Below are 14085 nucleotides of genomic sequence, written 5' to 3'. Positions count from 1 at the left end.
ACCTGGGATTAGTGGTATTTTCTTTTCTTTTTAATTGTGGCATAAAACAGAAAGGAAAGTTCCAGGAAATGGAATCACTTAGTTGTGGTTTTTGTGCTATGAGATTTCGTTAGAATTCTATCCTTCTACAGAAGTGCTTTAGGGGTTCCAGGAATGTTCGATTTAAAGTATTTTAACTATTTAATTTTTTTTAAAATTTTATGTATTTATTCATGAGAGACACGGAGGCAGAGACACAGGCAGAGGGAGAAGCAGGCTCCATGCAGGGAGTCCGATGTGGGACTCCATCCCAGGTCTCCAGGATCACACCCTGGGCCGAAAGCGGCGCTAAATCACTGAGCCACCAGGGCTGCCCTGTTTTAACTATTTAAAACTACATTAAATAACAGGAATATTTAAGTATACCAAGTTTTAGTCTTGGAGACTGCCTGAAGATTAATTTTGTATTGTTGGTTCTATTCATTTTTACACAGAACTCAGATAAAACTTAGAGTAACCTATCTATACATTTGTTTGAACTTCTTATGAATTTGTCATACTAGTAAAGTTTTGGCTAGTAATTTTTTTTGGAAAGGTTGATTACATATTTGATCACAACATATGCAAGAGTTGGTTTATTGTGTGTTTGACTGTTTCTTGTTAAAAGAAACTTATATTTGCATTTGTTGTGTATTTAGTGATTCAATTGTGAAAGAAACATTTGTAAATATGTCTCTCTTAAATTTCTGAGTCATTTTAATCAAGAGGCTTTGAATTTGCAAGGAAGTCTATAAAACAAACAAATAACAAACCTACCAAAACAATGTTTTATCTTTTGTATTTTGTTTTCTATGTGAGCTATTATGGGTCTATGAAAGAAAAATCCAGAAATGAATCTGATTCTGAGACTTGATGTAAGACTACAGATATCTTCCATTAACACCTGTTGCAAATTTTATGTTAATCGGAACAGCTTCTTTGTTCTCATTTGTTGACTTTATAATGAGATGGGTAATAATTTTTAACTTTGAGAGTAAATTTTTACTAGTAAAACACATCAGAGTTTGTTTATAGATAATAGAAACCAATCTAAGCTAGTTTAAACAAAGAGAAATGATATATTGGGCAACTTAAAAATTATTGAAAGGGCTGGAGAGGTCAGCTGTAGGCAGAGTGACCAAGAAAATCTCCAGGCTCCAGAATTTTAGCTCTTCCACTGGGATTGGCAAAGCTTCTCCCTTGGCTTCAGGAATCCCAGGGAGACAGAAGTCTGGCAGCCATAGATCACATTATCTCTGCTTTGATCTTTCCAGAAAGAGGGGGAACCTCACACCTTCTTTCTTCCCACTTAACTCAGTTCTGGACTTAGTCTCACATTCATAGTATATGTGGTCAGGTGCAAGGAAATTTGACGATGTTGTTTTTAACTTCCAGGACAGGAAGGAGATCTTATAGCCAGTTGGAATTGATATTAAGCCAGTTACAATATCTGCTACTATATTTCTTTTAATCTATTTAATATATTGGTTTATTCCATATGAGAATTGATTTGAAAATAAAAACGTGCCCTGTTAGAAAAAGTTTGGAAACTATTGGAAGCTCCAAAATTTAGATCATGATACTCAGTACCAAAAATCACAGATCTGGTGTGCCTGGGTGGCTCACTTGGTTAAGCATCCATTTCTTGATCTCAGAATCATGAGTTCAAACCCTGCGTTGGGTTCCTTCACCCTGGGCCTGGAGCCTATTACAAGCAAATAAAGAAATAGATCTTCTGGTAACAAATCAATTGCTCTGTTGGATTTGAAACCTCAACAAACTGGTCACTGTTCTATCTGTGCTCCCGAACTATGGCCAGTTTGTTTAGAGACCTCAAGTATATTGGCCCAGGATCTTAGTAGAGAGGAAAACTATGTAATCATTTATCTCAGATAAATAATGGTATAATTTATTTTTAAGTTCTGGATACTTAATACTATGGCTATTCTCAGTTAATTTTTATAATGTTAATTGAAAGACATCATAATATTGGTCTTTAATGCATTTTTTTTTTAATTTTTTTTAATTTTTTTTTTAATTTATTTATGATAGTCACAGAGAGAGAGAGAGGCAGAGACACAGGCAGAGGGAGAAGCAGGCTCCATGCACCGGGAGCCCGATGTGGGAATCGATCCCGGGTCTCCAGGATCGCGCCCTGGGCCAAAGGCAGGCGCCAAACCGCTGTGCCACCCAGGGATCCCTTTAATGCACTTTAATTCAAGAATAAGATTTCTTGTCTCTGTTCAGTGGTTATTTTCTCAAATTTTCCAAAATAACATTCTAAAAAATTATTTCTTCTTGGCTATCCTTGTTCAACCAATTTGTACTTGGTACGATTCTGGAATTATTCCACAATCAGCTCTTTTACCAATTTCCAGGAAAACACGGTTATAGTGCTTTTTAACTCAACAAACTTTTCTGAAGATAAATGTTTAACTCACTTTTATAAATGATTTTGATGAAGGGATGCTAAAGAGTAATGAATTTCATGATGATTCTTTAGCTTTTTCTAAATACAGTAATAAGATTGACTTGATTATATAAAAGAATCTATAATTTTATATGATCTCATCTTGCTCATGGATTACATTTCCTACTCATCATAGAAAATGTATAATCTTAGCAATTAAAGGTTTCAGTCACTTCTTCTCTAATATTTACTTTGTTTTTGTTTTTGTTTGCATTAACTTGGTGTTTCTTGGACTCTTGGTGTTTTGCATACTTGGTCTTAGATAAATACCTAGGACAAGGATTTCAGAAGGTGCCAAACTGTTTTCCAAAGTGTTTATTTAAGAGTTCTAGTCTTGGACAGCTTCTTCCAAATTCCTTTCTTCTATCAGACAGTTAGGTACTTAGGGACACTTAGAAAACATTCTGGTAGTGATGGTGAGTAGCCTTTGGCCTTTTCATGTTCTCTTCTGGATTCTGTTGAACCTACTGCTCAGGCTAACATGACTCGGAGCCTTTTCATTCATGATGGATGTGAGACAGGGGCTCTCACCCGTCTGTCAGAGCTCCATATGGACTCTAGCTGGTGCTGCCTGAGCCGGTCTTACATGAAACTCTCACTGAACCCCTGACAGCCTATTGCTAGAGCAGCTTCATTTGATTCATTTCAAGTAAACTTTTATATGTGGTGTGAGGGAAGGGTTGAATTTTGGTTTTGATTTTTTTTCTGTGTAAATATCCATTTATTCCAACACCATTTGTTAGAAAGATAATCCCTTCTCCAGTGAATAACTTTGGTACTTTTGTTGAAAAATCACATATATGCATACGTCTATTCCTGGATTCTCTATTTCGGCTCACCGACTGTCTGTCGTTATGTTGGTACCATCAAGGTATTTTATTTTTGTTTCAGCTCTGTTGAGGTATAATTGACAAATAAAATCATGTATAAAGTATAGAACATTAATATCCCTTACCATCAGGGAAATGCAAATAGAAAACTACAGTGTTATTTTACCTCACACCTGTGAAGATGCCTGTCATCAAATAGACAAGGGACTAGTGCTGCTGGGACATGCAGAGAAGTCCCACCAGCTTTGATTGATGTCACTGTAGAGACTTTTGGAATGAAGTGCAACTTCTACAACCTCTGTAGTTTTCAGAATTGACTTGGCTTTTCTGGGTCATTTGTATTATATAAACAGTATGCTTCTCTATTTGGTACTTGGATTTTTCTGATCATGCATCTTATGACCTTACTAAATTCACTTACTTACATTCCTATCGGGTTTTTGGTAAATTCCTTAGGACTTCCAACCCGAGCTATCATATGAATAAAGAGTGTTATTTTTTCTGTCTAATCCAATCTATACCATACATACAATATTGACATTATATGTAATATAAATTTTATTTAACTTGTAAGTTTATATGTGTGTGTCTTATCTAGATACATGCAGCCCCACACACTCTTTTTTTGTCTTATTTTGCTGGCTAGAACCTCTAGTATGATGTTGCATAGGAATGGTGAAGTAAATATTCTTACTTACTTCCATATCTTAAGGGGAAGCATTTCATCTTTCACCATCAGGTATGGCGGCAGCTGTAGGCTTCTCATAGATGCCCTTAAATTCCTATTTCCCTGTGAGCTTTTATCCTGAATAAGCGTTGAAGTTCTTTTCAGATGTTTTATCTCTGGGATTACAGTGTGGAACTGCCTGCTGACCAGTGTCTAAAAGCTTTTGTTTCATGTATTTTGTCTGGTTTTCTACTTATGACTGGAAGACAGTTTCTGTAGCAGTTAATCCTTCATGAGCAAAAGTGGCATAGTATTTTCATACTGTAGCGAATATTATCCATATCAAACTTCAGACAAAGGGAAAGTAAGCATTCGGTGATTCAGCTGTAAACTGCTATTACTTTCAAATTAAAAATCTTTTAATACAGAATTATCTAGAAGTCATACTTTTCATAAGCGATACTAGAAATGTTGAAGGAGTAGGATTGTGGTAACAAGAAAGAGCCAATTTGTTGAAAATTGTGGATGATTAAATTCATTTTTCATTTTGAGTATTTTGTGTTAATGCCTCAGGAACACTAGCGTCTGCCTGGTTTGTTTTACTCCTTGGGCTGGTATCACTACTAAAGAAGACCTGTGTGCAACATAAATGAACACATTGGTAGAGGATAAGCAGTTCTCTGGTGTAAGTGTATCTCACACCGGGCCACCCTCACTCACTCTCTGTGCTGAGACCACGTGGCTCCCTTTGGCCCCAGCAGACCCTGTCCCCAAACAGGCTTCCTGTGCTGCCAGCCGGCTGCTCTGAAGCAGAAGAAAACCACTCACAATCCTCACCTTTCTTCAGGCATTGAGAATTTTTATTTTTTAATAAAGTGAGACTCTTCAAAAGTCTTGCCGTTTTCCTTATATGGACAAACTAAAAAGAAATGGCGGAATTCTAAACTCCCTCTGTCTACTGCAGGGTGGGTGGAATGAACACGAAGCAACTTGGTAGAAACTTAATAAAGTCCTTTATCTTTTCCTTTGAACAGCTTTCGAGTAGAAGTCCAAAAATGTGAAAATGAAGTTGGTAGGAAGTAGGCTATGGCAGACCCAAGAATCACTTGAACCTTAGTTTTAAAAATGGAGTTTTGCAGACAGCTAAAAACTTTAGCAACACATTTCCAACTTATTTATTAATATTGTGATTGCAATTCAAAATATGATTGAGTCAGCAAAGTTTAAACCTTTTTCTGAGTTTTTGAGGTTTATCATCTATTTAGTGCCAGGATTTTGTACAATTTTCAGTTTTCAGTTCTGATCTCTGTTGACATATGTATATTGTGTGGAATCTCATGTACTCCAGAGAATCTTGGGAGTAGGGAAGTGAGCAGTACAGCTGGGACAGTTTCCATCCTCAGAAAACTCCCAGACTGTATAGACTTTGATACTAAGCCCTTATCATTTTTATAAATAAGACAGGTAAGCTTTTGGATTTCTCATTTACCCACTTCCTCAATATTGAGGCAACAAAATAAAAAGCATTCCTAAAATGCATAAACATTGTAAGAGTTTTAGGAAAGGTCAATAATTCTTTATTTATAATTTCTAAAATTTCTTAGTAGCTTACAGCTTCTTAGCCACCTGAAACTATGAATTTTGGAAGGCATTATTTAGTACAGATTTCCCATGTTAAGACTGTATAATTTCCCAAATGTTAACAGAGTTTACATTTAATAACTTCAGTTTCTCCTGTCAGGGTGATAGAATTGTTCATATATTTTAATAGCCCAGATAGTATCAATTGAGAAATTAAAATCAACTTAAAACATTACTGCATATTAGCCTATCTGGGATGGGTTCACTCAGATTTCTCTGATGGTGAACTTTAAAGTCAGTTCAATTTACTCACAAGCATGTTGCCAATCCAGATAATGATTAGGACACAAAAGTTCAGTCATGGACTCAACACAGTTCTTGGTCACTTAGAACTATTAAGTTCTATACTATGTACAAAAGAATGAAAAAAACGTGGTGGTTGTGTCACGATACCTTTCTTGAGCTTTGCTTCTGCGGCCTCGATAAGTGAAATCGGACATATGTATATTATTTTCTTTTTTTAAATAGTTTATTTATTTATTAGGGACAGAGAGAGACAGAGAGACAGAGGCAGAGACACAGGCAGAGGGAGAAGCAGGCTCCATGCAGGGAGCCTGATGTGGGACTCGATCCCGGGTCTCCAGGATCACACCCTGGGCTGAAGGCGGCGCTAAACCACTGAACCACCCGGGCTACCCTATTTTCTGTTAGCTATAAGAGAGGAACTCTATTATCTTATATGTATAGCTCTTATTTACCGTACATATTCCTAATCCTCATATCTACAAAATAAAATATAAGGAAACTACTTTGTAAATTATTACATTTTATATGTATAGAAAAACACCTGTACTTCTCAGTATACCATTTTAAGCCTGATGGCTTTTAATTTATAGAATTGGAAAGCTTCGTAGACTAACTCTCACTAGGAACGGTCTCGTTCTATTTAGGTAGAATTAAGTACAAAAGAATACAATAGCATATGCTAGAAAACATGATTTTCTGAGTTATTAAAAATCATTATAGTCCTTCAAGGAAAAAATAACAACTTTTCCTTTCTTATGCTACAGCTTGTGGACTTAGATATTCCTCTCCCCCTTTGTTTTTTTGACCAGGAATATTACAAGTATATAGTTCTTTATACCTTTCAATTAGCCAGAAATGTATAGTTTATTTCATGTTTCCTCATTAGTGACTCTGCAAAGTAGAGGGTTTATTGGCACAAACTAGCTAACCTGGTGCTTAAGTTCTTGATTACGTGGCTTATGTTGTTCCATTTCTGCCCGGCATTTACTGTTAAAAAATTAAGAGAGAAAGCAATGTGATTGGTGTCCTTATGAGTCACACTAAGAAGTTACAGACCACGGGCAAAAGCGATGATCCTCTAGTGTTTTACCACTCTGGTGACGTCTGAAGAAAAATACCCTGCATGCAGAAGCATTCTTATCTGTATCTTAATCATTCAAGAATCATTTTTTGGAATGCCTTTTTTCTTCAGTAATGGGAAAGAAATATTAGATGTCTCTTGTCTTCAAGAACTTTTATTCAATCAAGATGTTAAGTCACCCACGTGTGTCTAGCTATCAACAGAAGGCAGAATGTAATTCAGATTGAACGGGGAGAGACATGGGCACAATGCAAGCTGAGCTAATTCCTGAAACTTTGACAAGAAACAGCAGGGATGCTCAGGTCTCAGGGTCTTTGCTCAGGCTGATCCCTCTGGTTAGAAGACACTTTCCTCAGGTAGCTGTTTTCGTAGCTCAACACCTGGAGGAGGCCCACTCTGCCCACTCCTTCCTGCTTTCTGGCCCCCTACCTCCCCCACTCCCCCTAACCTGCTCTCCAGCCCACTCCCCCTAACCTGTTCTCCAGTGCTTCTTAACGTGTGCCCCTTTGTTTCCCACTTTAAAGCATTGAGCCCTGAGAACTTCCTGCATAATTTAGTGTTTTATCATGTTTACGGACACCCTTCTGCCTTTAAAATAAAGCTTCATGAGGACAGGATTATTTTCTTTTTCTTTTGGTCTGAGATATATTGTAGGCACCTAGAGAAGTGCCAGGCTTTTAGTAGATACTCAGTAATTACTGTTTGAAGATACGAAGATTTTGAGTTAAGAGTTAGCAAAACATGCTTGGAACTCTCTAGTAAGACTAGTCTTACTGGAGTGGGAAGGGAGTCCCATGTGCTGTATACTCCAGTTGGAAAAACAGAGCAGAATCAAACTGTGAGGACTTAAATCCTTAGCAAAGGAATTTGTTTATTTTTTGGTAGGAATGGAAGAACTTTCTGGAGCTTTTAAGTAACAGTGTGTTAAATTAGTGTTATAAAAGTAATGTTCTAGTAACATCTTGTTAACATTCCTTCATGCTTTTTTGAGGTAACAAGAAAGTTCGACCTCCTAAAGTTTTTAGTTCGACCTCCTAAAATCAGCTAAATAAATAGGTAAATTAACTCTCACATATGTAGGAGCCCCTAGGTGGACCAGGCTTCAAGGTCAGCTGATTTCAGGCTGACTCCCCTCATGATTGATACGCTAGGGCCAGTCATTATGCTTGTGGTTCTCTCAGAGCCATGAAATTTAAGTTCTTCCCTTCAAACTGATTGGGCCAACTGAGACATTTATTCAGTATCTGACATGTATTACATGTCTGATGACTATTTGGGGATTGAATCATTAAGAGTGCATTGTAAGAAGACAGCTGTCTTTAGACAAGCTCCACAGCTCCTGCAGAATGCAGGAATGGTTGGAAGAGGCTGAACAGAGCCATGCCAGCTCCTAGGAGATAGAAGTACAATTGACCCTTGAACAGAACACCATGGCACTTAGGGGTGCTGACCTGTCCCCCACCACAGTCAAAAATCTACATGTAACCTTTGACTCCCCCAAACTTATCTACTAATAGCCTCCTGTTGACCAGAAAAAAAAACATACTAATAACATAAACAGTAGATTAACACATTTCGTATGTTAATGTATGTATGGTAGTCCTGCAATATGCCAGAGAACAGAAAATATTAAGAAAACTGTAAGAGAAAATACATTTACAGTACTGTAGTATATTTGTCAAAAAAAAATCCATGTATAAGTGGATCCGTTCAGTTCAAACCCATTCATGTTGTTCAACAGTCAATTTTATGTTAAAAAATGCCTAGTTAGTTAATTTTCTTGGGAAATAAGTATTTTCCATAATGAGACAACAGATATGCTCCATTTAGGTATATTAGAACACCTGCAAAACCCTCAAAGTGAAGTGAGTGGACAGTTTTATGGGACAGAGACACAGTGAAGTCCTTCCTTTTTTCTTTGGAGGCACAGTATCAATATGTGACATCTTGAACTTCCCTTCTTATACTGCAGAATAAGCGCTGAAATTAAACTTGTCCATGGAAGATTTAGTAAAAGTGTATGTTAAACTTCAAGGAAACGATTGATCAATTTAAAAAGTAGAAGTTGTTCAAAACACATTCTTGGAACATAGAGTAATAATGCCACAAAACTAAACACAGAGCAAAGACCATGATAAGCAGCCATAGAACTTCAAATCAGCCATCAGAGTATAAATTCCTTTATGTTCTAACTATATTTGGATTCATTCCTGAAATCCCACTTCATATCAAAGCATGATCTAAAGTGATCACAAAAATAAAAGTACAGGAGGGTTCTGGGAAACAAACTAGGGGTGGTGGAAGGGGAGGAGGGCGGGGGTTGGGGGTGAATGGGTGACGGGCACTGAGGGGGGCACTTGACGGGATGAGCACTGGGTGTTATTCTGTATGTTGGTAAATTGAACACCAATAAAAATAAATTTATTAAAAAATAAAAAATAAATAAAGTACAAATATATGCACAGATTTAAAGATTTATAAGTACTTAATTTTGACTTAATATCCTGACAAAATAATTTGATTCTGAAAAACAGTTTTTTCCATAAGGACATTTTCAAATTAACGGAGCAGAAAGATCATCCCATTCTCCTCATGTGGTTCATAAGTCCTTGCAAATCATCTAGTAATTCCAGGTTAAGAGCCCAGGGCTAAGAATGTCTCCTTCTAAGAACCCATGACTGAAATGTCTCTGTACTTCCAACACACAGTCAGGACTGGATTGTTGAAACCATATTTCACACAGCTCAGCAATGAAGTTTGCTTTAAAATGAAAGGTGTTGGGGATTATGGAAAAGTAAGAAATTGCCATGTATGCAAGATTTTGAATAATTCATGAGCATCAAATTAGTAACAAAAATGTTCACAACAGCAGACACTAATTTTTATGCAGCTTTAGAGGTTCAATTAACATTTGTTTATTCAACAAATATGTACTATGGAATCATTATATGCCAGGCATGTATCTCTATTCTCACGGAGCTCACATTCTGGTGGGATGAATAAACAAGAAAACAAAAACCAATTCCAGAGAGGAAATGTCTATGACTGTGAAAAAGAAATTTATTTAATAAGAGAAAAAAAAGAAGAAAACCTCTTCAATCTCAACATCATTTTAATAATTTTTTTAAAAGCCTTGGGAAGAACAACTCATGAGGAAAAAAATCCCTTGGAGGATTTCATAGGAGGTACACCTTCAATGTGTATAAATACGTACTGGTAGAGTTACCTTAATGCACACTCAAGCGTCAAGTTTTGAGAAACATCTCGCAAAACTAAAGGAAAAAACAAAGGGTACATGCATTTATAGACATCTGGACATTGAGATTCTTTTTCCCGTGATCCAGCATTCAGATCTGAGGAAGACTGTGAAAGTGGGAGGTCCCTAAGTGCCACAGCCCTGAGTACCATTCACTCCTGATAGTAAACCTTTTCGCACAATTGCTGCTTTTCCTTATGTGCTTCTTCATCCACTGGGACATCTGACCATGCTCACTGCATTTCTTAGAGAAAAGTTAAGAACATATAAACCTCTGTAACTTTAGAATCTGTTAATACATTTGTTGTAGTGACTAAATCACATAGTCCCCCCTCTGGGGGTGTTTGGGAAGGGTGAAGCGTTGGGAATTGAGTAGATGAAATTCTGCTGTGATGTGACTTCAGTGTGGAGGGCAGAGTTAAGTGCTTTTCCTCTGACATGCTTAGGGACATTCTGAGGGGTCAGATGCAGTGCTGAAGTCACTAGGGAGCAATCAGATGAACATATTTAAGCAAGCGTGTATTAATACAGTCATGCCAAACAATAGGGACTATTTATTGAGCATCTACTATCCAGTAGTCCCAAGCTTGGTAATTTTGGAAAGGCTCCAGGCAAAGTCATTTACACAGCCAGTTTTGAAATCTAGTTTCCTTTAGGTTCTGGAGCCTCTGAGGGACAGGACAGATGTATGCGTGTGTGTGCATGTGAATGTGCATGTGTTTGCGTGCACGTATGTGCATGTGTGTGTGTGTGTGTGTGTGTGGTGGTTGCCAGGGTGGATACTAGATCCAGCAACCAGTCTGGAGGCTGCTGGTTAAAATGTGACTTGGCACTAGACGTGGTGTTATGTGTAGAAATGGTGGCAGGCAGCAGATTGGAGAAAGATTAGAATAAAAGAAACAGGACTCAGCAGTTAATGCAGATATTGAAAGAGGAAGAAGAGTCACAGCCATTTGAACTTGTGGGACATGTTGTCAGTGTCGAGATAAATTAGATGGTGCTTTGGAGGAACACAGAACACATGAGGTCTGGAGGCATGTTCGGTGTGCGCTGATAGTGGTAGTCAGATAGGATTTGATTATTTGATTAGTGAAGGAGACACAGGATAGCACTAGCATTATATTAAAGGCTGCCTCCCGTTGAGGGCTCTGGAGAGGCCCAGTGCAGGTGCTGCCTGTAAAGGCCACATAAATATGCTTTGGTTCAAAACCAGTGACCAATGGTGGAGCCTTGGCCAGTTTTTTCTTGTACCCTGTTGGTCACATAAGCGTACTGTTTCATGTGGCCCGCCCCACAGCGAGATCTCCTTGGAGGGTCGACTTAGGCCAGGTGACATCCATCCATCAGTCTCGCTTTATGGGAGATGCTGCTAACAAGCTGCTACAGGCAGCCCCACCATGCCCAGGACTCACAGGTCAAAGCTGTCCTGCTGACAGGTGTCTTTCGTGCCTTGACCAGGCTGCCATGCAGGGACATGTCTTACTCCAGTAAATAAGAATTGCTGTAATTAACCCCAGCAGCACAGATGTTCATGGTCACTTGTGATATCCGTGTGGTTGTGTCATTTAGAATATTATTTGCAGATGTTCCCATTCAGAACTTCTGTGAATGGCCTGTGAATTGTTGTGGTATTTCGTTTGCTTCCAAATTTTATTTGTTTTTTTTTTTTGTTTTTTTGTTTTTTTGTTTTTTTTCCAAATTTTATTTGTATATCTAACTCTATTATGTTTAACCTTTACTTGATAGAATTTTTTAAGCCAAATTCTTAGATTTTGTAAGAGAGAGCATAGCAAAACAGCCTTCCAGTTTATTGAGAGTGAGTGATATAGTCTATATTTCAGAATTTACTCAAGAGTTTCTAATTGTGTTTTTCCTTTCCTTTTCCTTCCGCCAGATGAATCGGCTCCTAAGGAAGTCAGCCGGGTAAGTAATGTGAATATAATTTCTGCCACCACAGGATAGGAAATAAATACTTTCATACATTTTCTCATTGCTCTCACATGTTAAAGTATTAGAAAAATAATGGCAAACCCTGAGGGTCTGCTCCAGAGCATCACTCATTAGTACGAGCAGTCAGGACGGAGAGCCATTGCAAAGTGGAGGTGCCCAAAGTGAGCACAGCTAACAGCTGCCTTTTGTCTGGGCTGCACATGCTTATGGGGTGTTCTGAATGAGTTGCCAACGTTAGAAATTGAGAGACTGCATGTAAAGACTGGATTTCTGGCTTCTCTTGAAAAATTGTAGGAGAAGCCAAACACTGACACAAGCATTCCCAACATGGCATTGGGCTGCTCCAGCCAAGGAGCAGGAACCTCTGCCTCAGGCTCGCTCCCCCACTGAGCAGCTCTCCTCAGCCCCTGCCTTTGAGTTCCTGCATCTTGTTTGCAGGAGAACAAAAGGTGACTGCTTGTGTATTCAAAACATGACATTCCTCAGTACTTTTAGAAGTCTTAAATGCACTGTTTTCATGTCCAAGAGAAATTACTTAGTGTTAACTTTTAAGAAAGACTTACCAAACTTAAAAGCTTATGGGGCATGAGTACTGAAAGCATTTATCAAACTGTGCTTAGTACTACAAAGTTAGAAATAATTACATATGAAAAATATTTGAATTGTATATTCTGTATACAATAAAGACCTTGAACATGGAATATTGAAAATAATCAGTTGGGATTGCATTTGATACAGTCTCAGGTAAGACATCACTATTAATAAAATATAAACTGAAGTAATGTTCATAGGATCACGTATACAGGTATATTCCTTGATTTTTGATTATCTGAACAACTCTGGAAGGACCAGGGCCATTGCTGGAGATTGGACAAAATTCCTTCTGTCCGTAGCAGCCTTTACAGATTCTTAAGGTTTCTGTAAATCTCAGAGTTTTACTGGAGACCTCCATTCTGAATGGAGCTCACACCCGATAAATTTCCCAAGTCTGGGTGCTTCTGTGTGTATTGGGGGCTCAAGGGGGCAGCCTGGAAGCTTTGCAGCCACTGGGAGTACAGCAAAGACTAAAGAGGGGGTTCTAACAGGCACACTCAGGCAGAGTCACAAGATCCTGCAATGTTGCTATTAGCAGAGCAGCCATCTCGAATCTCTGAAGTAGCACCATGCACCTCACCAATCAGGGGTGGTGGGGGAGAAATCTACAATTTCCTCATCAATAGTCCCTTTTGTTCTTTCACCCAAAGTATAAGAGATGCCTAACCTCAATTTAACACTGACAATTCTGAAGAAATTTTAGATTTCAGTGTTGTTTTTGAGGGAGATGGTGAAAGGTATGCCCCCAAAGAGGTGGTTTTCACCAATCCACATGTTTTCCTGACATTTTGTTGTATTGACAACAAAGATTAGAATTGTGCTTCTGATAACTTGCTTATGTCAGTATGTTCAAGCTCTACTCAGCTGTTTGCCAGAACACTCTTTGCCTCCAGTGTCCTCACATACAAAGGTTTTGTACCACAGTGTTATAACCAATTCTGTGATTGCATCCCAATTCTTTAAATATAAACTTAGGTTACATTTGGGTGGAACAGTTGTATAGATGAAGAGTGGACTTATTTAGTGAATACATTTCTGTATATTTTAGCTACACAAAATATTGCTGCAAGACATCTCAGATTCAGATAATGACATTGCCGCATCATTCTCAGTATGCCAGCACCTTCTTTTTGGGTGAAGAGAGAAGAGATGTTGTGTGTTCACACAGTACCACATACTATTTTTAAGGTCATTAGAAATGATGACAAGACTATACATAGAGATTATTCTTTTTGCTGTTATTTTATTAAGGTTCTCTTATTTTATGCCACATTTCGAGAAAGTATATCTCCAGTTGAGAAATACTATACACATGAGCTGATAATAGAATAG

General features: G+C 38.0%; 1 protein-coding gene across 3 annotated transcripts in view; it reads left to right on the top strand.

Annotated features, from left to right (window-relative positions):
- The window catches only part of PDE10A (phosphodiesterase 10A), a 590722-nt gene that overhangs the window by 458652 nt on the left and 117985 nt on the right, over positions 1–14085 (top strand). For all 3 annotated transcript variants that reach the window (XM_077899644.1, XM_077899635.1, XM_077899625.1), the window contains one exon: positions 12104–12132. In XM_077899644.1, the coding sequence (XP_077755770.1) occupies positions 12104–12132 (29 nt within the window). The remainder of the gene's footprint in view (positions 1–12103; positions 12133–14085) is intronic.

This window comes from Canis aureus, chromosome 1 (genome assembly GCF_053574225.1).
Source record: "Canis aureus isolate CA01 chromosome 1, VMU_Caureus_v.1.0, whole genome shotgun sequence".
Classification (NCBI taxonomy): domain Eukaryota; kingdom Metazoa; phylum Chordata; class Mammalia; order Carnivora; family Canidae; genus Canis; species Canis aureus.
The sequence above is the reverse complement of the archived record's forward strand: the minus strand, read 5'-3'. Positions and strand labels throughout refer to the sequence as shown.